Here is a 26,860-nt window from a genome sequence, read left to right as displayed (position 1 = left end):
AGATATATAGTAATTTCAAATTCCTGGGGGTGGGGATGACCCCAAGGGTCAGATCTAATAAACCCTATATATTGCCAGTAACAGCCAATATATGATTATGAAAACCCTATATTATTATCTTTGTCCGTTTTCAAGTTACCATTTACAATAGAGTCTACGATTCTTCCTACAAGGTTCAATGTTAGACCCCACACCCTTTTGACACCCCCCTCCCCCGAAAAGTGGTTGTCTAACCCAAAATGAGAAAAATCAAACCAGGGTGCACAACTAGATATGCAGAGCCTATCAAATCCTAGAGTTTTGTACAATTCTGTTCAGCCATCTCTAAGAAAACAAGTTCAGAGCAGGAAAGAAGAAAAAGAAGATGAAGAATAATAATACATGTATTAAGAACCGTACAAAAACAATAAGTCTTCAAATTTCATTCGGGAGACTTAATAATAAAGATTAAATAGAGATAGGATCATCAAACATCAATAATTTAAAGATAATTGACAATTTCTGATTCTAAGGGGGGTCAGGATGACCCCTTAGGGTCATGACTTACATGCCATAATGATCTGATGCGCCTGCAATGACCTAAGGAAGGAATAATATCTTTGGATTAAGGTGGGGATGGTTTTTATGATATTTAATAATTTCAGGAAGAGCATTTGGGATCATGGCCTACATACCATCTTAAATGCCTTGAACAAAGAAACAATAATATAATATGTTAACATGATATATGATCGATCAATTTTAAGAACACAGATATAGATCAATCATCTGTTTTGTAATACTTCCTATGTATATATACATGTATATGTATTAGTTTTTGTTTTGTTCTATACTTTTCATGTTCATGACTGCAAGTAGTATGGCTTAGTCTTATTTTAAATTACATTAAAAAATTGTCAAATATATCATATATGACTTGGAACCCCCACTCCCAAACAAACTCAAATATAAACTGTCCATCCCCCCCCCCCCCCCCCCCACCCCCTCCCTTTGTCGAATGATCTATCAAAATCAAAATATAATTTGATTGTCTAAAAACTTACATAAACTGGTAAAAAAATGTTATTCTTAAAAAAAAATTAATTACACCTTGCATAATTGACAAATGATCTATTGAGATATGATCAGAGGTCATATTTCTACCTTGGGATCAATAAGTAGTATTCATTGACAAGTTAAAATTAATAACAATAAATTATTCAAATTATAAATGTTTTATATCCACATTCACTCCCCCCCCCCCACCCCCCCCAATCTAATCTGGTTAAAAGATTCAGTCTTCTTAATACATTCTTACATGTGTACAGAAGCACATTTTAAATCATTTCTTGATTGCTTTTTCTCTTGTGATTAACATTTTGGATTAACAAAATGTTATATGCATCACTTCATGTGTATTAATCGCCTATTTGGGGCAATTGTAAAGTTTCCTAAACAAAGCAGTGACATATCATTAGGCTAGGAATTACCCGGCACATGGATCAAACACTACTGCATAACATATGAATAAGATTAAATACATTATTATGGGGGTTGGGGGGTTAAAGACAACACCTGGGGGTCATTAATGTACTTTACACATTTGATGCATCATGCATGCATAATGACATTAGAAGATATTTGTATTTTCCTGTTTTGTGGGGTCAGAACAGTCCCATAAGGTCATGACCTACATTGTATTGATGCATATAATACATTAGGAAAGAAATACTCCTTCCTTCCTATTATAACTCATATAAAAATGATAAGTGTCTACACCTACTTACATGTAATACACAAATTTAATAAGAAATGTTTATACAGGGTCAATATGGGGTCAACTCAATAGTGCATGATCATGCAGTCTGACAAATGAAAAAAATAACTTTTGGAACTAAAATGACAGAAACTTTACAAATGCGATAGGATAGGTAACGATGTTAAGCTTATTTAAAAATTAAAAGATGATGATACAGTATGCTCACATTTAGAAAGTGAAAGTAGAACTTATATATGCATGCTGGCATCTCATTATATTGCGCTACTGCTACTACATGTATTATGCTTACCTAAATTGGTCAACATCATAATGATAATCCAATTAAAACACAATAATGAATTCCTTTAGCTGATCTTAACTAGGGGCCTAATCCTTTTCTGCATACGGAAAACACAGACATGTATATGTATGGGTGTTGCTAAAACGCGGAACGAAAAGCGGAACGGAAAGCGGAACGGAATGGAAAATAGCATCACGTTTATCGCTTAAAAAGGGTATAGACTGGCCAGAAACGATTTACTTTGTATCTTTTATTTATATCTAATGAATGATTATCAACATGTTATCTTATTAATATTCATATGAATGTCTATCAATTATAGCATTGTATTCATTCGGCTTTAGTTGAGTACGAAACGGAAAAATCAAATGTATACATTTTTATATTTCAAATATGATGATGTACATGTATATACTTACATCAAAATTGAATTGTCGGTGTTCTAGACGATCTTTTATCATACAGACGATACAGTATCATTGAGATGGAAGAAAAAAAACCGTAGGACTGACGACATTAAAAATTAAAATATAGAAAACATTAAAATATACCCGGTAATTTGTGAAACTAGTAATTTGTGAAACTGGTATTTTTAGCAATGCAATTTTGTTTACGTTTGTATTACTAAGCAGTTGTTTATTCCAGCAGCTATAAACATATGATCCGAATAGAGAGCTCTAGACGTTGCCTAATTTGATTTTAAGATTATATATTGGGACTATAGTATGTCGATCCCAAAACATTCATGCAGCACATTTGGACGATTTATAATGGAAAATGTTGACATCTTTTCTCCATTTGGAAGTCACTCAGAAGACCTTGCACAATTTTTCAACACTATAATCCGGGTCTGTTGAAATGCAAAACCCCGTAGACTTCTTTGTTTTTAGCCGTGTATTTATACCAGCTGATAAGCTAGAGAGGACGTTTTAAAGAAAGAATAATGAGAATGTGTAATGCTTCTAAAAGAGAATCGCTTAAGCCCTGAGGTATATATAAATATACAGCAAAAAGTGAATCGAGGATATTTTGGGACAGAATATAGTGGTCAATGCATGTACTGTTAATTTTGAGGTAATAAATATTCTTGAATAAATAATCTAATATTGCTAATCTTTCCAAAAAAAAAAAAAGGTACATAAAGAATATCGTTTTAGCATGATTAACAAATCTATGAGGTAAATAACATTAGATAAGATTTTCCGTTTTCCCTTCCGTTCCACTTTCCGTTCCGTTTTCCGTTCCGCGTTTTAGCAACACCCATGTATGTATACACGTGAACCCATCTAATCGAAGAGCTGGGTAAAACTAGTACCCGCTAATGAGACATGCAGACCTGTGTTGTGTACGTAACTTCAGACAAAGATCATTCATTTGTAACATGCATGTATTTTTATGACCTATTCTTCAAATCCACTTGCACTATTTCATTAGGTAAATAACAGCTTTAAGGTGGTGCAGGACACCTGCATATTGTGATGTACATGTATACTTTCTATTGAGATAAACAATAAAGTATATCAAATATTGATTAAATATTTACCCCCCCCCCCCCCAAATAATGTTACCTAACATTGAAGCGCAATGGGTTTGAGCGTTTACATGTCTGTAAGAGCATTGGGGTCCAAGGTGTATTTTTGGTACTTTTACAATTGATATAAATGAATTTTCATGGGGGGGGGGGGGGGTCTGGACCGCTCACTCCCACCCCTTCTCTAAATCTGTGCACACGATGATGTTCATGTAGGCACACAGAAGCAAATCTAAAACCGGCAACCGCCACGGGGAGGGGGCATAATTCAATTTTGAATTTTGTTTATAATAATTATATAGACCATTATACTTTCTATGACATAAAATGTTAAGATTATTGATTAACTGAAAATTCAATGCAAACAGTTCTACCCCATATTGCACATAAAGTGCTGCTCATGTCACGATGTGTATTATCATATGAAAATTATAAATTTTAATTGTATTACCGGAGCTTGCATATAGCCTTCATTTTTAATTAAACTGGTACAAAACAGTGTTATTTAGGGGCAAACACATGGTGCGGGTATAACTGTCTAATGACAGCATCTAGTCTTTAAATTATTGATGTTTGATGATCCTATCTCTATTTAATCTTTATTAATTATTAAGTCTCCTGAATGAAGTTTGGAGACTTATTGTTTTTGTACGGTTCTTAATACATGTATATATTCTTCATCTTCTTTTTCTTCTTTCCCGCTCTGAACTTGTTTCTCAGAGATGGCTGAACATAATTGTACAAAACTCTAGGATATGATAGGCCTGCAAATCTAGTTGTGCACCCTTGTTTGATTTTTCTCATTTTGGGTTAGACAACCACTTTTCGGGGGAGGAGGGGGGGGGGGTGTCAAAGGGTGTGGGGTCTAACATTGAACCTTGTAGGAAGAATCATAGACTCTATTGTAAATGGTAACTTGAAAACGGACAAAGATAATAACATAGGGTTTTCATAATCATATATTGGCGGTTACTGGCAATATATAGGGTTTATTAGATCTGACCCCTGGGGTCATCCCCACCCCCCAGGAATTTGAAATTACCATATATCTCAGAAACTGTTATAATCATGACCCCTAAACCATATATATTCATGCTTCTGATGTCAAGGGGCATCAAATGTTATGTAGGTCACGGGCCCTGTGGGTGGTCCTGACGCCCTCAAACAGCAAGTCCCTTAATATCTTCAAAACAGTTGAGATCCCCACCCTTAAACCTTATATATTCTTGTTCCTTGTGTCAAGGGGCATCAAACGGTATGTAGGTCATGGGCCCCGGGGGTGGTCATGACCCCCCTTGAACAGGAAGTGCACGAATATCTCGAAAACGGTTGAGATCCCCACCCCTTAACCATATATATTCTTGATCCTTAAAGGGCATCAAAATGTATGTACCGGTAGGTAATGGGCCTCAGGGTTAAATTTAATTTTTCAAAACCGTAATGCACATCTATGGAACAGTTCCTTTCATATCCCAAGATATGATGTGTCTATCCATTAAATCATAAAAGGAGTTCTAGGATCTATGTTTTTTTTTAAGTGATAAACGTCAATATTCTGCTACATTTTGACTCCCTGGATGAAATTTAAATTTTGAAAACCTTACTGCACATCTATAGAACAGTCCCTATCATATCCCAAGATATGATTATCTATCCATTAAATCATAAGAGGAGCTCTTGGATCAATGTTTGTTTTTTTAGTGATAAACGTCAATTTTCTGCTACTATTTGACTCCCAGGATGAAATTTAAATTTTTAAAACCTTATTGCACATCTATAGGACAGCCCCAATTATATCCCAAGAGATGACGTAGCTACTCCAAAAGTTGTAAGAGGAGTTCTGGGAACCATTTTTTTTGCCAAAAAACGTCATTTTTTGTTGCCCACTGATCCCCTTAATTAAAAAAAAAATTCTGGAACCTGATCATGCCTCAATATGACACCCCCAATCATAGTCTAGAAGATCATTTGGCTACTGCTTAAAAAAAATGACGTTTTTTAAACCAGTTTTTTTGTAAAAAAAACGTCATTTTTTTGCCATTAAATGACCCCCAGGACAAAATTGAAAATTCCGAAACCTTATTGCGCATCTATAGGATACCCTAAAACATATTCCAAAAGATGATTTGTCTACTTTTGAAAATGTAGGAGGAGTTCGAGGAAGAAGGTTTTTTGTGAAAAAACGTCATTTTTTACCAATTATTTGACCCCCAGGACTAACAGAGAATTTTTGAAACCTTTTTACAAAACAACATGATACCCCAAATCAAACTCCAAGAGTTCAGTTTGCTGGTGTATAAGATGTAAGAGCAGTTTGAGAAAGTAAAACGTGACAGACGGACGGACGGACGGACAGACAGACACACAAGGGTAAAACAGTATACCCCCTCTCCTTCGGAGCGGGGGTATAAAAACCATACAAGACATTGTGTTTTAAATATCGTTTTGAATGTATGAGAAATAGCTTTGTCCAAATTAGGAAAAAAAATACATGCCGTAATACCCTCATCCATCACAGGTCACTTGACCGAAAGGTCTACTGTGTTGTTGGCTCTCACAGTGGATTCAAGATGCCATGGAGGAAATACACTCCATATATCACATACTTTTTCAAGTTCATCCATGCACAGTAGAGTTTAAAAATGACAACATTTTCTGGTTTTAATGCAAAAAATAAATTTATTCATTTGCTACTAGTATTTAGATTTCTTTAAATTTAATGTAAATCCTCAAATCTATTAAAGTCAGGAATTTAAACTACCGTAATGCTTCTGTTAAAAGGAATATTTATCACGAGGGGTCCTCTATCGTGCCAGTTCCTACAGAAACTTGGACTTGCATGTATTTTAATCAAATTTTGTTTCAAAACATACTTCTTTCTAATCATTTTAGGGGGTGCATTTTCACTAATTCACAAAATTCAAGTAATGCTTTATTGGACGTCATTTTACGATGCCACTATTGCTATTTCTTTGACAATCTGACAATCAATTTCTTATTAATGATAAAGTTCATCAGTTCTAATTCAGGAATATACGAAACAACACATGAGCGCATGCACATTTATTTGTATTTTTATAACCAAAGTTGTCGATCCAAGGTATGTGTCCCATGCATGTTTAACTTGCCCTACTTTATATAATTATAAACTGAAACATTATGTTTTCACAGCTTAGCATTGAACTGCCAATATAAAATCAGATCAGGAACTACATCAACACGTTTGTTTAATGCGTTTCCTTTGATTAAACAGTCCGAGAGCTGTAAGCATATATTTAACAAAATGTACCATTCATTCAATATTTATTACTTTCATTTTCCCTTCACACAAAGGAATAAAAACAAAGAGCTGTCTGGAATGGACGGAATAATAATGTAAAAGTCAGCACATCTGTGGTTCCATGATCCTCATAAAACAGTTGAACAACACTTAACCTGTTCAACCTTCAAATGTCCACATATAAATAAATCTATCACAGTCGTCTCTACTAGACCTTGCCCACACTCAGTGGCCAGAGATCTGTGACCGCCCCCTGGGTCTTTCTGACCTCTCTGGTCTATCGCCTGAGCTAGCCGCTGAGGGGGCGGGGGTTCTTTCTGGGCGTTCTCTCTCCTTTTGGTACTCCATTTCTATTTTAGCATCAATCTTCTCCCAGTCAATCTCAATCTATCAACAAACAAAACAAATGATATATGATCTGTCACATTAATACAGATTATTGAAATGAATATGAGATAATCTCTTTTAATTGATTGAATAGCATTGTCTCACAGTGGAGGACTTAACTAGGTACAGGTTAATTAATGTAAGATAGTCAGCATCAGTAAGAGTTATCTAAGCTAGCAACTTCCTCTTCCTGTCTACCATCTGGCCAGGAAAGCAACACAAAGGAAAAATTTTGATTCATCTCAATCCTTCCACATCACCAACCCGGCATGCCTCCGAAACGAAGCAGAACTCTGGAGAGGGGGGGCATGATCTCCCCGGCTAGGGGCAGGGGCTATAAAAAGCCTCGCCATCTCCAAAGGCAAAAAAAGCCCGGCTATACCGAGCCTCAGGCTGAGGCCAGCCACCAGGATGCCCCCCTACCCCAACAACAGCCACCACCAGATGTGAGTGACCACGAGAGCGGAACTGAGGACTTTGGGCTCCCCAATATGGGTAATTTTGAGAACTCGAGCTTTTCTTTGGATTTCAATCTTTCTGACTTCACTCCAGTTCCCGAAATTAGTTGTTTCGACAATGTAGGGCAGCATGTGCCCTTAAAATTAAAACAAAAAATTTGGGAGGGACAGTTTATTGATTTAAGTTTATTATTAAAATCGGCCAAAGAAATTAACAACAGTTTGGGGGGTCAAGGAGAGATAAAAATTAGAGATGGGAAATTCTGCATTGTCAAGGCAAATGTTGGCCCTTACCTCACAATAGACAAATGGACTGATGCTTTCATGATATTCATGAGCGTAATGTTAGAAAAATTCAGAACCAGGGCACAGGAGATGCTAAAATACATGCGCGATATCAGACTAGCTGCAGCTAGATCGCAAGGTTGGTTTAAGTACGATGAACAGTATCGTCTTCGTAAAGCCAGCCAACCCAAATCATCTTGGGGCGTAATCAATCACGAATTTTGGCTTTTATATGTGACAGGTCAGGCTGGTTCCGAAAGTAAAGCTCAGGTCAACAATGCTAAGCAATTTTCAGGGGAGAACAGCACATCTACTGCAATTCAGTATTGCTATCATTTTAATCAAGGTAAAATATGAGATAATCTCTTTTAATTGATTGAATAGCATTGTCTCACAGTGGAGGACTTAACTAGGTACAGGTTAATTAATGTAAGATAGTCAGCATCAGTAAGAGTTATCTAAGCTAGCAACTTCCTCTTCCTGTCTACCATCTGGCCAGGAAAGCAACACAAAGGAAAAATTTCCCACCCACCCTCCCAATTTTAACAAGTCTAACAATTTAGCTGTGTTGTTCACCTAATCTGTGCCAGGTACTTTTATTTTATTTTTAGGTTTTTACATTGCAGTGGACTGTTTCAAGCGGAGCTCCTGGCTTTAAACACTTACGACTCTTGTGCGAAGATAATTTTATTCATTCCAACATTTAATTTAATCCACAACTTCAGAAATCAGTAAATACACATAATTGCTGGGGTATTTATTTTGTCGCAACTTTATGGGGGAGGAGTCAGGGAAACATTAAAGGCCGTCAAGGGCACTGGCTTAACCTGGTTGTCTCTGCTCATCTGCATAAAGCATGAGGGGGTCTCATGGCGGTGTGTTAACATGGAAGTTAAATGCCATTGAGCAAATGTGTGTAATGTGTTCCTAGACTGCTTGGGGTCTGCAGCATTTCAGTGCTCAGACCCCCTCTACCTCTATAAAAAGGAGGAGAGGCTACAAGCTGGTGGTGTTAAAAAGTTAAACCAGGTAGCAAGCCAGAGGCAGGGTGTAAAAGCTGTGCAGCTTGTGTGCCTAGCCACCATGCGTGTCAGGCATGGGGTTTCATGGCACTCGCATAAGCGAGGCCACTAGCTTGCCCATTTTGTTAAGGTATCCTAGTTGTCTCCCTTGACTCCTGCAAAATTTGCGGCCATTTCAATCCAACTATTATGTATGTGTTTTTTTATGGTTGTTTCAGTAATAAATATCTAAACATACTATTGGTGTTATTAATTACTATTGGCTGGAAGTCAATCAGGAAGAAGAAATGGCAATGGCAAAGAATGTAGTTGGCTGCAATATTCAATTAATAAACGATAACATCAGATACTGTGGAATAATTTATATTCGTGGGGGGCCAATTTTCGTGGATTATGACTTTTTTGCTCATTCGGGGGGATGTTATTTCGTGGATGCGTCGGTTACTGTTTCAGTAACAAAGATAACTCTTTCTAAAATTGTTTTCGTTGAGGATTGTAATTCGTGGGGGAGGGCTACCCAGGAATACCATGAAAGTTGAGCTACCACGAATTCTAATGATTCCACAGTACATTTGTAAAATACAATTTTACTGTTACTCATTCTTTTCATAATAATTGATAGTTACAGTTATTGATTATTTTAAAACACATCATGTTTTGAATTTCTTTTAGACTAATCATAACACATTACTTATTTTAATGAATTGTCATTTGAATTTTGAATTTCTTGTAGATTAATCATGTAACGTCTTTGTAACAATTCATTTTGCAGCACAACTTTCTCTCTGATTGTTGCTGTGTTTGAAAAATGTTCATGAACATAGAGTTTTTAAATGATCAAGTCCTAAGATTTTTTTATGAGTACATTTCAATAAAAATCTAAGTAAAGGGCTTAGACACCTACCCCTTCACTGTACTGTAAGAACCGCTTGTTTTTCTCCTTTTTGTCAAACCTCTCAAGGTATCTCTGTCGGTATCCCAGTACTGTGTCTACATGGGTTTTGTGCTTTACTGCTAACTCCAAAGCCCTGTGAATAAGCAAGTCATAGCATATATAGCCATTAGATTTACCTGTACCTACTATTTCTTACCTCAATACAAAACAGAACATAGCACCAAATGTCAAAATTGTGAGAGATAAACATGCATATGAATTTATTTATTTTTTTATCTCATTCAAAACTATTTCTATTTAAAAATGAGCATAAATGTAGAAAAATTCTTCAAGTAATCCAATCATATCTTTGTCTGTTACCTGTCCCAGTTGTAGAGTTGAATGTTGAGCATGATTGCCCTGAAGATGAGTCCAGCAGTCAGTAAGATGGACTCGGCATCCTGGGGGCTCCCACACAGGAGGGCCATCTCAGCATTTCGTGCCTCCTTCACTGGAATGTCCTTAATGTTGACTATAAACTGCACCTTCTCAGCCTGCATGTAGGACATATATACTTATCATTTAATAAATAGATACATGTTTTATGATGTCAATTTACATGGGTAAGATTAGAAATAAAAGATTGTGTGAGTTCACAGAAATGTCCTTAATTCTTGATTTTGAATTTTAAGCATGCAAATGAGCCTTTTAAAGCTAGTACTTGGGTTAGATGAGCATATTTCACCAATCAAGAAGACTGACATACCTCTTTGATAGAAGCATAGGCTATTTCTGCTGTATTTAACTCCTTGGCATAGGCAGACATGGCAGCCAAACAACACCACAACACATCATCCTGTACAGTACACACAAAAGTTTAACATGTATATATATGCAAACATTTTAAAAATATATATACATATATATATATACATGTATGGTCAATGTTATGTTACAGTCAAAAGTGAAATTACTTCATTTTTAAACAAGAGATGTGTGTGAAACACTTATGTCCATCTCCCTTGGAAACATCCATGAGAAAAATGAACGGAAACTACAAATAATTGGAATTTTTCTAAGTTAAAGGGGCACAACTCTGTCGAAAATTGCTTGATTGTAACCAAAATCAAATTTAACCTATACATTATTGTGGTAAATCTGTATACCGAATTTCATTTCAATATGTGCAACCTCTACAAAGAAAATGAATGGAAACTGCAAATAAGCGGAATTATTTTTAGTCCAAGAGAATAACTCTGTCGAATATTGATCGATCGTACCCAAAATTGAACTTGACCTGGATATATTATTATATCGAATTTCATTTCAATACGTGCAACCTCTGCGAAGAAAATGAACGGAAACTATTGGTGGACCGACCCTTCTTCAAAGGGGGGCATAATTATGAAAAGATTATTATCTTTATAGAGCAAAATTTATTAAGAGAAAGAATACATGACTACCTTCACAAATCGACATAGCCGTACAGCATCATCCCAGCGAGAGCTTTGTACATAGCTGTGTAAGATGGCCGGGTATGGAGAGATTCCTGTGCCTACTAGCGAACCCTCTGCTCGACGAATGATGATGTGGTTTCCAATGAAGTTTAATAACTGTGGATTTTTACCAAATTCACTAAAAATATAAACATTAGTGCATAAACATAGGAGGTTTTTTTCTAACTTTTAAAAGAGAGGATTATCTACTGGTAAATTATATCTACAACAGTCACTATCTTATTACTAAAAGTTAACTCCCTTTATCTGTGAAAAAGTTTAATTTGTCACTTAACCTATTGATACTAAATTTTTATTTGCTCTGTGTTACTGCGAATGAATGAGACAGTACAAGAAATAACCCAAAATTGATCTCATAAAGATCAAGAGATAACATTTGATCTCTTGGGAGACATTTTTATATCATGATCATTTTCTTTCTCTCATGTGCTATGAGAAGCAATGGATTTGTTTATATTCATTTCACATGTAAAAAAAAAAATAAAATTTTTTTTTAAAGGTACATGTATTAGCAATTTTCATAAATTATGAAATAAAAAATAACCATGCATTCTTATTTAAAACAAAGATTTAAACTATATCCTAAAAGACATGCAAAGCACTATATTGTATATAAAATATATTTTTAAAGACACAAAAATAATGTTCAAACTAAATTTGAATAATCAATCAGTGTCATCAACATACATGTACATACAATGTTATCAAATTACCTTTAGATACCGATCAATGAGTGAATCTAATGTATATCATTGACAGATATTTAGAAACTAAATGAACACTGTAGATGTCACCTTTTCCAATGTGCTATATTTGTATTACAATAAAACAACCCACTAGGATTCCCAGAGTATAGAAGAATATTAAATCAGGATTGGAAGATACCATGTAACCTTGTGCAGCCTTTGGTGACTGAAAACTATGTACCATAGAACCAACAGAAAAGTGTACATATATAAGTTATTCATGTACCAGTATATGTAATGGTATTGATACAAATCTATTCTATTTCCTAGTTTTCAAATGAGAGCAGCTAAACAACTAATAATATGTGATTAAATGAGCTAAAGTGAATTTATCTTACCTCTTACTGATGAAGAGCAGATTTAAATGTTAACATTTGGTTAGCATTGTAAGTTAAATACACACAAGTTTTATATTACACATTAACATGATGAAGAATTCAGAATACTTTCTATAATCATGATGAGATACAGATGCCGTTATAATTCATACCTTGCTTCCTTCTCAAACACAGTGCGGCTGGCTAGGTCTCTGTCCACGTAGATCGTGTTGGGGTAATACCACACGGTGAATTTCCCATCGGCTAGAGCAGCTAACATGTTGGCCGAGTCATTCCAACACAGGGACTGTATCATGTTTCCTGTATAACAACAAGTATTCTCACCTATCAAACAATTACACTCATAGATGGATGACTTCCGATGTCAAAACTCCCTGTCCAATCAAAATGTACACGTTCATAGGTTAAAACCTCACCCTTGTTTCAAACAATTCTGTGTATACCTGGTACATTTCCTTTTACTTACTGATTTTTGGAAGGGGGAGTTTCATTTTAAAAATTTGTCAGTAAAATAATTATTATTGATACATAGCAAAAAAAAAAAAATAATCGCAACCCGTCCACCATGATGTATGGTATTCTACAATGTTCATAAACAACAACCCCTACCTAACTTGTTGGACTTCCTCTCGGAGCCGAACACTCTGACAGAGGTCAGGTACAGGTCTCTGTTTTTGTCAATGATGGCCAGTCTCCTCTCTGTTGCCGGTCCACACTGGTCCAGAGCGATCTCCATCACCTCCAACTGTAAAACAACGACCAGTGATGAGACATATAGAGCATAGAGACAAATCTCACTGACCGTTTCTGAAGCTTAAAGGAAACACTATGACAGTGATGTGGTAATGTACTTTGTGTGTAATAGGTTTTCCGTCTCCCAATGGTTTTCCATTTTGTGCATCAAAGACGTAAATTACTACAAAGAAAAACGATTGTCTTCTAAACAGTTCATAGGAACAGTATTTGCCTATTTAATAATCAATTTTTAATGAAAAAATTACTATGGAGCATTATTTTTCTTAAGCTTAAACTTTAAAAATAAGATACATTTCTCATGATATAATCTTTTATAAAGGGTGTGCTGGTACCTTTTTCGTCTGTTTTGTCTCTAATTGCTACTGTGTCATTACTCAGAGATACTGTTTGATAATTCAATATATCTGCCCTCATTCCCGGATACTTAGGAGAGCAGACCATCCGACCATCATAGGAGTAGATGTACACATTGGAGCTGTCCACCAGCATAAAGTGTCTAAAATAAAAGAATATACATGTTTTCTCTATTGTTTATATGTTGTAAGAAGAGCTTTCATCTTTGACTTAAGAAATGAGAAATGAAATAAAAACAACACACACTTATACATAATGAGTAAAAGTTTTATGGAAAATTACTTCTCTGCTTGAAGAATCAGTGATATGTTGCCTTCCTTCAAATCAAAAATCATAGGAGTATTCCAATTCTTTGTGCTGAAGTGAAGATAAAAATCTCTGGTAAGTACTGTATAGATTGAAAATCTTTTTTCTCATGCATGAACATTTTTTATTTTGATAACTTGTGATACATTATGTTGAAGGATTTATTTTTCTCAATTTCAAATGATATTTTTTGTACATTTTTTAAGTATCTTTTTTATGTAGCAAATTTAATAAAGCATGCATAATTATATCTAGAATTCTGAACTATACCCCCCCCCCCCAAAAAAGTGAAATTACAAAAAGTGACATGTACAAATAAAAATATTATTTACTTTGCTCTTGCAAATTTTGAAAACTGGGAAAAAACCCTCATATTTTGTTTTGTGTTTATATACACAAACTCAATCAGTAAAGAATAAAACACACTTGTAAATGTAGCACTGTGACGCTGTGGCCACCACAAGATGATTGAAACACAGCGAGACTTTGATGACCCGGTCTCTGAAGTCCAGTTTTTCCAAAGCTTCATTCATCACATTTCTGACATGGATTTGTTTGCTGCTTACAACCACTGCCTCATAATTTTTCCATTCCAGTCTCCTACAATACACAAACAAAGATTAACCTGAAGCACTGAAATTGCACAACTGTATGACAAAAGTTCACACAATAACTGAATAATGGTTTTTTAGGAGTATAACTTAAGTTACACATGTGCCAAGTAGCTACTGACATTGAAATATAATTTTTTCTTTATAGTAGCTTATAGTCACACATGTGCTGTAGTAGTTACTGCTTAATACTTACTTTTCAATGACATTGGCTATCAGTACCTGTCCATTGCCACAAGCACCTGCTACCTGTGTTCCATCACTGGACCATGCCAATTTGAACAGGCTACCAGTGTTTGGTTTCTCCAGAGAGTAGGACCACTACAACATTAAAATAATACACAGGTACTAAATCACAAATACTTATACAACTGTATCCAGTAATTAGACTTTAAAGATAACTGCAAAATGCTCTTTAGAAGAGCAATTCAATTCAGTTTGGCATAGTTTTAGATGGCACATATTAAAATTATGTTTATCAAACAATATCATATTTTACCAGAGCAATACATGTACTGCAACTATTTTAAAGCATTTTATAAAATTCTCACATTTCATCTCAATAACAACTCTTTCTAAATTTGCAAATGATAGCAATGAAACACTGAGCACAACTCTAGAATGATTAACAGTACCAATTGTTTGATTACTCACCCCTGCCTGATCACAGAGTCTAAGTGTGTTGAAGGAGCCGACAGCAAATAGTTCTCCATTGGGTGTCCAGGCTAATGAGGTGATTGGGTAGTCATGGGCAGCACTGCTGTACATAATGCGCCCGTATGTGTCCCAGACCTTAACAAAAGGACCAGTGTATGAACAGAAAAGATTGCAAATCTAAACCTAAAGAAGCACATTTACTGAATAAGACTAAATCATATACTGTTCATGAAAAATGGGACAGTTCAGTAACAAACCTTGTATCTACAATCTTCTCCTCCTGACAAAATGAGGTTGTTTACAGGGTTCCAGTCAACATTTAATATGACACCTTCATGGGCTTTCCACTGAGGAGAAAAAAAAACCTCAAGTGACCGACAATAACATATAAATGACTTTGTTTGGAAGTTATATATCCCACCTTTGAGATCAGGTACATAAAGGATGATGATTTATGAAGTACACAGCTTTAGTTGTTAATTAAACAACTTACCATTGTGGGTTTAGCATTTGCCTGCAGTGACTTGATGACAAGTTGTCTCCCATTGGTAAATAGAACTTGATCAGAGTCTGGTCCCCATGCAACACCATACACTGTGTTACCTGCAGTTAAATAGGTATACATAATTTAGCAACCTCCTCACTTGTTACACCAGCTCTCAGACATTGAATACTGGCATCAGTTACTACTTACTGTTCTGTGTTAGAGTAGCTCACAGCTCTCAGACACTGAATACTGTAATCAGTTACTACTTACTGTTCTGTGTTAGAGTAGCTTGCAACTCTCAGACACTTAATACTATGATCAGTTAACTACTTACTGTTCTGTGTTAGAGAAGCTCACAGCTCTCAGACATTGAATACTGTGATTAGTTACAACTTACTGTTCTGTGTTAGATTAGCTTGCAGCTCTCAGACATTGAATACTGTGATCAGTAACTACTTACTGTTCTGTGTTAGAGTAGCTCACAGCTCTCAGACACTGAATATTGTGATCAGTAACTACTTACTGTTCTGTGTTAGAGTAGACCTCAACATGCCACTTCTAGACCAGATTTTTACTTGTCCATCTTCACCCGCTACAATGGTAAATACAAGTGGTTACACATATAAGATATTCGAAATGTTATTAAATTTATACAACAGTTACTTATAAGCTAATCATTATCAATAACCTGCAGTAAATCACATCTATACTTGTTGGTATATATTCATCATTGAAAACAAGACCCCAATTAACAATTCAATCATAAAGTAAATTTTGTAAAACATTTTTTTGTAAAGTGGCAGTGACTGTAGTTATAAAGGATTTTATCTTCATTATGACATACCTGTAACCAGGGCAGTTCCATCCCAACTCCAACGGCCAGACAAAACAGCTCCTTTATGAGCATCAATGCTTTTCTCTACTCTTCCAGATCTGCTGATCAAATGGAACTTTCCTACAAAGATATAGTGAATCGAAACTATTTGTAGGTCAATGAACATCAAAAACATTTGCAAACAATGACATGCAATTACCATTATCAAACAAGTATCAGGATAAAATAGAAAAGTACTTATAACTGTCAAAGTTTTGATCTTTTTCTATAGAGTGGGCAAACAAAAACATCAACAGTTAGTATACATTTCTATAGATCCATGCACAATTAATATATTAATCAAAGTTTCTGTCAAATCCTGAAAAAGGTTAAAAACCCAACAGAAATTTTATTAGAATTACCATCAGTAGAAGTGAGCACAAACAGGTCTGATCCCTTTTTGCCAGCCCCTCCCCCTGCCGCTGATTTCGGGAACCAGTGCATATCTGTCGGGAACACATCTTCTGGCAGTTTGACTAATGTTGTTGTTTCATTTGAATTCAGATTCCACTTCAAAACAAGGTGGTCGTCTGCTCCAGAGTAACATTCATCTGGTGTTGTCCATCCAACACAACTAACAAGTTCTGAATGTGCTATGGTGTTAAGGAATGCAGCGTTAAAATGAAATAGGTCTTAAATTTCAACATAAACATCTACTTTATATACATGAGACATAAACAAGCAGTAACATATTATGTTAAGTCCTCAGAGTTTTGTAATTTTACAGACTCTTTACAAAATCCCCAAAATAACACACATGATATTACAAGCAAAATCCACTAAAATTTTTAGTGGATTTTGCTTGTAATATCATGTGTGTTATTTTGGGGATTTTGTAAAGAGTTTTTAGTAAAAACTTCACCACTTTTTAACACCATGTCATTTTTTTTTCACCAGATCAAAGTTATTATACAATTATAAATACATTTCTACATTAAACAATAGTTGTTGGAAAAAAGGATATGCTTTGCTTCTTTCTGTAACGAAGTTTTCAATCTCATTTTCCGGCAGCATAAAATCCTCACACTAGTTACAGAACATCAAAACATTCGCCGTCTGGAATTTTGTATCTACGCATGCGCACTATCTGAAAATATTGTATTATGGGACAGGTTTCTACGGAAGCTCTCGCAAATGTTTATAATAGAAACGCTAAAATATCAGTAATCAATCATGTCATTGCTTAAATCTTTGCTATTTTGAATGGGGAATACCACAACATGAAGTTTTATATAGATACCTAGAACTTTTGCCTATTTTGTTATGGTAAAGAACATCGAAATTGTGGTAAGCAACAATCCCGAATTTCCTCGATTGATTATGTTCACGCAGTTGTGTTATTCATATATGCACACGTGAAATAAAATGTATTGATTTCTTGCTTCTAGAAAGTCAGTAATCTGTACGAAACCAGTAATTGTTGATTGTCATTCATGTTTGAATGGGAGTGATATTTGTACAAGATGCATCAATATCAACAGTCATTATTATTTGATGCCTCATAAACATATGATTGCGTAAAAAAGTAAATGCAAAACAATTTTTCTCTATTGAAGAAATAAAAGAAACATTGCTTCAAAGATGTCTGAATCGGGGAGTGAAACAAAGAGTCCAGATGCCAAGAGCATGACCAGCAGGACTTCCATAAATGTAAAAATCCCATCAGCAGCAAGTAAAAGAGGTGGAACCCCCTCCAAAAGCCCTGGACTGGATGTTCCTGGACAGGATGATGTGGGGAATAGAGCACTGACAACAACGCCTATTAGTTCAAAGGATTATCAAGCTGGAAGCCGCTCAAATCTAAATCAAAGCACTTTAAGCAAAGGTCTTCGCCAGCCTCAGAAATCAGAAATGGAGTAAGACTATCTTTTCATGAATTCTGTAAAGATCCACAAACATTGAATGAACTGAGTAAAATATGTTGGGTTATTTTACATTTCTACAGAGGGTGTCAAAACTTTTTTTATGTTTTTATTTTTTGGAGTATTCAAGCTCACACATTAATATAAATCCTCTTGTCTCACACTAAAGTATTTTTTTTTAACTTTTTCTCAGCTTGACTTTGTGTAAACAATATGTTTTATCTATCATGCTTTAAACAATTTTGAACAGACTGATAAGGCAAGCTGCTGCTACCATAATAGAGAGACAGTGGATCGCTTACAGAGACAAACAAATGTTCCGATTGTTGAAACATGCTGTATGTGCAGCAGTGAGTATAGTTATATACATATTCAAAACTTTTCTGGTATACGTGCACATAAGGATTTTGATGTATAAATTCTTTAAATATAAAAATTGTCAATTTTAGGAAAATTCTTTATCTAAAGAGATCTTGAGGAAAGTTTGTCCCAAGGAGGCTGAACTTCTTGTTGACAAAGTTCAACAAGTCAGAGTTAGATTCAGGTAAATGACACACTTCATTGTCTTAATGACACACTCCACTGTCTTGATGGTACATGTATTTCAGCTCTGTTATTTCAGGGTACCTCAGAAAAAATGTTTTGTTTAGTCAAACATTAAGGCTTATCTTGGAGTAATATCCTGTCCCTCTTTGTGAAAAAATGTCTTAAGGGGTTAATTTCTTTATAAAAAATTAAAGACCCTTGAATTCTTATATTGAAGAGGAATTTGTTATTGCATTATGTGCTCCCCTCTAATGAATTATACAGTTGAGTTCTTTTAGATACTACATGTATGATATATTATTTAAGTGTTTAGATGAACACTGCAAATATAATTATTTTATATTTTCACAAATATATTTTCATTCATAGAAGTTGTGATTTTGCTTCAATTTGAAGAGAAAAGTTTATTGAAACTAGCTGTTTAAATTTTTTATCGATCATTTGTTTTCAAATGTTTGTACAAGTAGTAGTCGATTTTCTTGTTGACTAAATCTATCAATACTTGTCCCATATTCCCATACACAGATTTGGTGGACAAGAATTTCCTCCCATGATTTTCTTCAAGATATTTATTCACACAGAGGGAAAAGGTGTGAAATACCTAAGTGGAAAACGAGTGATCAAACCAGCCTCTGAGGTATGCATGACAGTTCTCTCTCTCTCTCTCTCTCTCTCTCTCTCTCTCTCTCTCTCTCTCTCTCTCTCTCTCTCTGTTGTGAGGTACATGTGTAGATAGGTATTTACTACACCAGCATAAGGATTGATTTTCACTTGCACAATGCTTTTTAGCTCACCGAGACAAAGTCAGGGGGAGCTTATGCTATACCCTCGGCGTCGGCGTCCGGACCTGGTTAAAGTTTTTGTTGCAGGTCCTGTATCTAAGCTATTACTTGTCCTATCTTCACCAAACTTGCATGGATGATGTATCTGGACCTACTAATGGACTTGAAACACTTGGATGCTTAATCTGAGTCCTAAATTTCAGATGATGGAGGAGGTTAAGGTTGTTGGACCAGGTTAAAGTTTTTGTTGCAGGTGCCCTTTGATAGCAATATCTAAGTTACTGCAGGTCCGTACTTCACTAAACTTGCATGGATGGTGTGTCTTATGATACTGATGCACCAGACAGGCTTGAGTGCTGAATCTGAGCTATAGGTTTCAGATTCTGGAGGAGGTTAAGGTTTTTGGAGCAGGTTAAAGTTTTTGTTACAGGTGCCCTTTGATAGCAATATCTAAGTTACTGCTGGTCTGTACTTCACCAAACTTGCATGGATGGTGTGTCTTATGATACTGATGCACCAGACAGGCTTGGGTGCTGAATCTGAGGTATAGGTTACAGATGCTGAAGGAGGTTAAGGTTTTTATAGCTGGTTAAAGTTTTTGTTGCAGGTGCCCTCTGATGATTATATCTTAGTTACTTCTTGTCCTAACTTCACCAGTTTCCGTGGATGGTGCGTCTTATGATACTGATGCACCAGACAGGCTTGAATGCTGAATATGAGCCATAGGTTTCGGATGATGGAGGAGGTTAAGGTTTTTAGAGCTGGTTAAAGTTATTGAAACAGATGCCCTCTGATGATTATATCTTAGTTATTACTTGTCCTAACTTCACCAAACTTCCATGGATAATGCGTCTTATGATACTGATGCACCTGACAGGCTTGAATGCTGAGTCTGGACCATAGGTTTCAGATGCTGGATATGGTTAAGTTTTTTGGAACAGGTCACATTTTTAATAGATAATAGTACTATTTCAAACTTGCATAGTTGATTAAACTGTAATATGAATGAATCACAGAGGAAGCTTCTGATGTAGAGCTTGATCTCCATTATCAAGGATGCTAAAAAATATATCTTAGTTATTACAAGTCCTAACTTCACCAAACTTGAATGGATGGTGTGTCTTATGATACAGATGCACCTGACAGGCATGGATGTTGAATCTGAGCCATAGGTTGCGGATGCTTGAGCAGGTTAAGGTTTTAATTGCTAGTGCCCTCTGATGATGATATCTTAGTTATTACTGGTCTGAACTTCACCAAACTTGCATTGAGATGCATCTTATGTATACTGATGCACCTGACAGGCTTGAATGCTGAATCTGAGCCATAGGTTTCGGATGCTGGATGAAGTTTAGTTTTTTTGGAACAGGTCACATGTTTTATAGATGATAGCTTGCATAGTTGATTAAACTATATTATAAATGAAAGGCAGAGGTTGCTTCAGATGCAAAGCCTGATCTCCATTATCAAGGATGCTAAAGAAATCTCCTACCTCACTCAAACCTGCTCGATAGATAGATAAATGATATAACATGATTCCTAAGATATAGTATTGTATGGTATGAAACAATATTGTTTAATATGATACAGTATAATATCATAAGTAATATTATAAAAAGTTATATGATACGATATGATATTGTATAAATTTTTTTATATTTTATGTTAAGATATTGTATCATGATATCGTTATGTATAGTATTGTGTATTATGATACAATATTGTATAATATTGTATTATTATATTGAATTATTAATTTATTATTTTATCACATTGTACTATTACATAAGATATTGCAAAATATAATATTGTATCCTATGATACAATATTGTATATTCTATAATATTGTGTCATACGATATTGTATAATATGATATTAGTTTCTGTAATATAGAATTATATCACATGAAATTGTATAATATGATACTGTTATATTATATAATATTGTATCATACGATATTGTATAATATGGTATTGCTTTATAATATGATATATTGTATGATATTGTAAAATATATTATTGTATCATATGATACAATATGTATTATATAATATTGTAATTTATTTAATATTTTACTTTATCACATAATATTGTATCATTTGATATGATTCAATGTTGTATCAAATTATATGGTATCATATGATACAATATCATATTATTTAAGAAATGAACCCAAATGAAGCGGATTATAAAAAAGCGTAAATTGCTCCAACCCAGGTTATACGAGTATAACTTGGGAAGATATTGAGTTCATTCCTTATAATTTAATTTTCTGGAATTTGCTGTACAAATTGAGTCCGTTTTCCTTTTAAAAATGATATAAATCTGTTCAAAATTCAAACGTAACGTCAAGTGAATTAGTACGTTGGTGCATTGTGACGTGTCTTGTGACGTGCAAACCAGGTTATACAAATTTAACTAAATTTTTCTATCCAATCAAATGCCGCGTTACAACCAGAATTAAATTATGTATCAATAATGATACAGTATCATACAGTATCATACTATATTATACAATATAATATCATATGTTTCTATGTTATGATGTATTATGATATTGTAATATAATACTATATTGTTTTATATATTATGATATTGTATTATGTGATCAAATACAATAACGTATCAGGATACAATACAATGTCATATCATACATTACAAAATCATATCTCATCATTGTTTATTATGGTATTTTATTGTATTATATGATATATGTTGTAAATATGATAGGATGCAATATTTAATTTTATATTATTGTATTGATTAACATATGAACATATGATTATCATACAATTTTTTAACAGATGATATACGATATTGAGTCAAAACAGAATCCATGAATATCCAAGATCATAAAGTATGATTTTCATTTTTATTAATATGATAAAGGTGGTATCATAAAGATGAAGTCTCATAAGGGTGATGTCTTGTCTCGGTGAGCTTTGTAATCTGTGATTACCTATGTTTGATAATGTGAAACATGCTTCATCATATTATTAATTTTTACATTTATATTATTTATTGTAAAGTTAATTGCGTAAAAATTTTTAAAAAAATTATTACTCAAAGCATGTTGATCTGACCACATCAAACTTAATTGAAGTGTTTATCATTTTTTGTATCTTTTAGAAATTATAGCAAATCTTCTTTTATTAAAATCATATTTAGATTCAATAATTGTGGTATCATCCAATGGATGATTGAAATTTTAATAAATCCTAATGATGTATAACAAATTCCTATGACAGGCCTCTGAAGACTCTTTGAGACACATGGGGAACAGGAGATTCTATGATCAGATGCTACAGGATGCCATGTATAACCAACAGTACAGAGTCACCGATGAAATTGATGTCACGACTTTAAAGGATTACATGCAGGTATAAAAATCTTTCAAGGGAAGCAACTTCTTAAGGGTCCTCAACACACCTGGAAAAAATTCTGCCTACAAGCCCATTCTTCAAAATTACCTAAAGATATGGATTTTTAGTATGTGTTTGACTTGAGAATGACCAAAAAAAATTCACTGTTTCAGGAAAAAAATCATTTTTTAAAATTTTACTGCTATTCATGAAAATAAAAATCCATGCAGTATTCGAACTAGTGACCTGCGGGTTGGTAGACCGAAGCAACATCCACTGCGCCACAGAGATACACAACAAAGTCTGGTGGTATAAACTGTTTCACAATGCGCTAAAATCGCCTTGTTGTGAAGTACTCTTATTAAAAGTAGAAGTCACGGGGTGTCGAGGATCCTTGAATCCATTCTTAAACAAAAACTTAAAAAATACAAAGTTGATTACAAAGTTGTAAACAACTCAAATGACCTTTAACTCTACACAAATGTAAGGATATCATGTAGGCCTTAACATTGATAAAGTGAATGCTTCTATTTTCAGTACCTTGCTAATGTTGATGAAGCTCCGGCATCACTGGGAGGCAAAGAAAACTACTGGAGAAAACTCACATTAGACAGTATGTAAAGTTCACTAAAAGTCCATGAGCAATATCTTAAAATAATAAAATGGAAAGACTTTAATCAAAAGGTTAAAATTTATCCTTAATCATAATCACATTCCATGGTAATATTTTTTTTGGGGGGGTGGGGGGGGGGGTGGTTATATTAGAATCACCGGCCATGTCCGTCCATTTGAATTTGGCACCTCATAAAAAAACTTTTATGATTAAACTATAAGCAGAACCTATACAGTTGACATAAAGGTTCTTTGAGGGTTGGAATGGGGAGAGGTTGTCATAACCCTAATCTGAGGTCATTGGCCAAGGTCAAGTTCACATAAATGCTGTGGAATCATTAATTTTCGTGGGGGTCAATTTTCGTGGATTGCTAGAATTTTACAGGTTCGTGGAGACGTAATTTCGTGTATTCTCTTATATCTACAAAAGGAAACATTACTTTATTACTTCAATTTATTTATTCGTGGAGGATGTAAATTCGTGAATAAGAGGTACCCACGAATTCCACGAAAATTGAGCCACCACGAAATCTAATGATTCCACAGTATAGCAATTCTAATTCTTAGAAAAAGGCCTGGCAGGTATATAAGACTATAAGTCCTTGTTTCTTGTTAAACAGTTTTTATTTTAAAATCTAATTTAGCAATCAACTTTAATTGAAAAAAAATACCAATATTTTAAATACCAGTAGCAACACAATAAACTAAGTTGCATTGTAAATAGCAGAAAGTTTTTAAAACCAACAAATTTTTTTATTCAAAGTTCTCTCGAGACGGACCATATTCTATGATGTGATTGACTACTTGTACAATCAGAGAATCACCCCCAGGCTACGGCAGGAAATTCCTATCTTGGTTCAAAGGCCTGTGTCACAAGAGATCAAAGTTCAACATATACGGGCCATTTCTACTCTCCGGTAGGTTATGGTTTCAGTGAAAAGTATCAACTTTAAGTATTACTGAACAGCTGGCAATTTTTATACTCTAATAATAATTGCATATTAAATGATACAGTAATTTAAACAACAAAAAATTTTGAATAAAATTGCTTAACAAAAGTTCATGTTCTATTAATACTTGTATTTTTACGCATGCACCTTAAAAATCAAACTTACATGTTTAATGATACGGCCTGATGTAATTGCTTATATAAAAACAGGTCAGAGTCCATACCTGTAGGAGCCCCTCTAACTACACCCAAATCCAAAATGTCTGGCTATGGAAGTCATCCCATCTCAAGTCGGCGGTCCCGGCAGGCTAAAGCTCGAGCCTCCAAACTCAGGAAGATGTACGGTCTAGATCGAGTAAGTCTTATCATTCTCTGTTTTTCTAACACGTGATCAGAAGTTTGGTATTGCAACTCAATTTATCACATTGTATCACTGGTTATGAGAAATATCTCTGTTACAATTATCAATAAAAGACCATGTAACAAAGAGGACTTGATTGCCTTTCTTCTAGAGTTCAACTGAAACGAGTTCGGTAAGAATGTAGAGATGTGTTTCCTGCAATGTTACCGCTTGTATATAATGTTTTATATATTATTTATTGATGGACAAAAGCTGATAAGTTGATTATTATTATTTCATACATTCTTTTTTATCTTTATTTATATGACATGCATTTATTAGCAATCCTTGCAGTCCAATTAGTTTTTTCATGCTTCTATGATCGTGATCTCCATATCATTTTTGTTATTTCGTATAGCATATTATTTGTGCCATGATATTTTATTTGCAAACTATTTTCTTGATAGAAAGGAGTGATTTTTTTTTTTTCAGTTTGCATAGAAGATCTATTGACATATCAAATATTTCTGATAAAAGTTTCCTGCTACTCTAATGAAATTAAACACACATCTAAATGCATTTGTACATGTACAATATATATACATATGTATATTCATTCAGAAATATTTTTCCTCTAAATGACAGCCCCATAAAAAAATATTGACCAAGTTTTAGATAAATTTTATTATTTGCTATATTCCTGCCCTTGCAATATCTTATGCCATGTGTTGAAACTCCTATGAATTTCTTTGCTGTGCTTTATTTTGTTGTAGTTCAGTTGCATCTTTCTCATTTTTGAAAAAGAAAATATGGGTCTACAGGATTGTAACTGTCAAGCAATGTTTCCTTTCAGGAGGGGAGTAAACTCTTGGACTCGCGTGAGCCGACAGCAGTGTCCGAGGAGCCAGATGATTACTTTGATAAGTACGGGATCACGGGAGAGGATGGTGAGGAGGGTGAGGAATGGGAGAGGGAGGCCAGCAAACTGTACGAGTGGACCCAGGAACTCTCCTTCAATGACGACCTGATAGCCACACCCAGACTACCCATACAGATCTAGGGCAGGTCAAGGGTCAAAGTTTATAATGGGCAGATGTGAAACACTAATAAAGCACATAATTGGAAAAGGATGTTTTAATGAACTGAATGTTTTTATGGACCAAACACTTGCTTCCAGTGTTTTTGCATTTAGATATTTGTTAAGGAACTATATACTACACGGAATCATATATGTGTACACTAAACCATTTGTATGCATGTATATGTTTTTTACTGGATTTTTTTTACCATTTTATGTTTTTCTTGTTTATAATAAAATACAGAAGAAAAAGTGATTATGATGGGGTTTTTTAATAACAGAAAAAGTTGTACAGTAAAACATGGTTATAGCGAACACCCTTATAATGAATTGATGCTAACAGTGAAGTGATTTTCATTCCCTGTGACTTTATTTTATGATGTAAACTTTAAGAATATAATGAATTACGCTTATAACAAAGTAAAATCAGACATCCTTGGCACTTTGTTATAAGTATGTTATACTGTATAGTATTTTTATCTTCCTTACCATCCCTCCTTAAACTTTTACCAACTATACACATAACAACTTTCCTCCTGCAGAAAGCCCACGTTTATTCTTCACTGAACCAAAAAAAATTTATGTGAGATTAAGATACAGTGGAATTACACATTTTTTTTCTCCATGTGACATTGTGGCATAATCAATCAAGGTAACTGAATAGGACGACCATATTCAATTCAAATCGATGCAGTTTGCACATTCTACTACCGGTATTTACCCCATTTTCTATTATACTGGTATTTTACTCTGATAGATACTATAATCATATAGAAATACTTAAACAATAAAATGCTTTCTTTGGTGA

General features: G+C 34.5%; 2 protein-coding genes across 3 annotated transcripts; one reads left to right on the top strand and one right to left on the bottom strand.

Annotated features, from left to right (window-relative positions):
- Positions 1-6,614: 6,614 nt before the first annotated feature.
- LOC128181127 (intraflagellar transport protein 80 homolog) lies at positions 6,615-17,599 on the bottom strand. Its single transcript, XM_052849396.1, has 19 exons — positions 17,488-17,599; positions 16,885-17,113; positions 16,493-16,603; positions 16,172-16,240; positions 15,655-15,764; positions 15,419-15,508; positions 15,159-15,296; positions 14,701-14,825; positions 14,320-14,493; positions 13,870-13,944; positions 13,566-13,729; positions 13,329-13,393; positions 13,087-13,222; positions 12,630-12,777; positions 11,340-11,511; positions 10,643-10,732; positions 10,258-10,430; positions 9,907-10,030; positions 6,615-7,237 (listed from the first exon to the last, which is right to left on the bottom strand). Exons 1-19 carry the CDS (start codon positions 17,521-17,523, stop codon positions 7,076-7,078), a joined length of 2,391 nt encoding a protein of 796 aa, XP_052705356.1. The 5' UTR covers positions 17,524-17,599; the 3' UTR covers positions 6,615-7,075.
- A 24-nt stretch (positions 17,600-17,623) lies between these two features.
- Positions 17,624-26,309, top strand: LOC128181125 (uncharacterized protein CXorf58-like). 2 transcript variants are annotated; one of them, XM_052849393.1, is made up of 11 exons: positions 17,624-17,809; positions 18,079-18,378; positions 18,635-18,734; positions 18,834-18,928; positions 19,456-19,567; positions 22,960-23,091; positions 23,611-23,686; positions 24,449-24,602; positions 24,845-24,989; positions 25,147-25,167; positions 25,828-26,309. In XM_052849393.1, exons 2-11 carry the CDS (start codon positions 18,104-18,106, stop codon positions 26,032-26,034), a joined length of 1,317 nt encoding a protein of 438 aa, XP_052705353.1. In that variant the 5' UTR covers positions 17,624-17,809; positions 18,079-18,103; the 3' UTR covers positions 26,035-26,309. The 2 variants fall into 2 exon arrangements, with proteins under 2 accessions (XP_052705353.1, XP_052705355.1); XM_052849395.1 differs by lacking the exon at positions 25,147-25,167.
- The last annotated feature ends 551 nt before the right edge of the window (positions 26,310-26,860 follow it).

The sequence above is a fragment of the Crassostrea angulata genome, chromosome 4, assembly GCF_025612915.1.
Source record: "Crassostrea angulata isolate pt1a10 chromosome 4, ASM2561291v2, whole genome shotgun sequence".
Classification (NCBI taxonomy): domain Eukaryota; kingdom Metazoa; phylum Mollusca; class Bivalvia; order Ostreida; family Ostreidae; genus Magallana; species Magallana angulata.
Note: the sequence above shows the minus strand (reverse complement) of the source record. Positions and strands in the feature narration are given on the sequence as shown.

What these genes read in the sequence shown, in the direction of transcription:
- LOC128181127 (XM_052849396.1), bottom strand. Translation starts at nt 17,523, where the DNA reads ATGAGATTGAAAACTTCGTTACAGAAAGAAGCAAAG. An exon ending in CGTTACAGAAAGAAGCAAAG is followed by an intron (nt 17,114 to 17,487) that starts CATATCCTTTTT and finishes AACACCATAGCA; the next exon opens with CATTCAGAACTTGTTAGTTG. An exon ending in GAGGAAGTCCAACAAGTTAG is followed by an intron (nt 12,778 to 13,086) that starts GTAGGGGTTGTT and finishes GTTGTTATACAG; the next exon opens with GAAACATGATACAGTCCCTG.
- LOC128181125 (XM_052849393.1), top strand. Translation starts at nt 18,104, where the DNA reads ATGTCTGAATCGGGGAGTGAAACAAAGAGTCCAGATGCCAAGAGCATG. An exon ending in CAAGTCAGAGTTAGATTCAG is followed by an intron (nt 18,929 to 19,455) that starts GTAAATGACACA and finishes TCCCATACACAG; the next exon opens with ATTTGGTGGACAAGAATTTC. An exon ending in GTTCAACTGAAACGAGTTCG is followed by an intron (nt 25,168 to 25,827) that starts GTAAGAATGTAG and finishes GTTTCCTTTCAG; the next exon opens with GAGGGGAGTAAACTCTTGGA.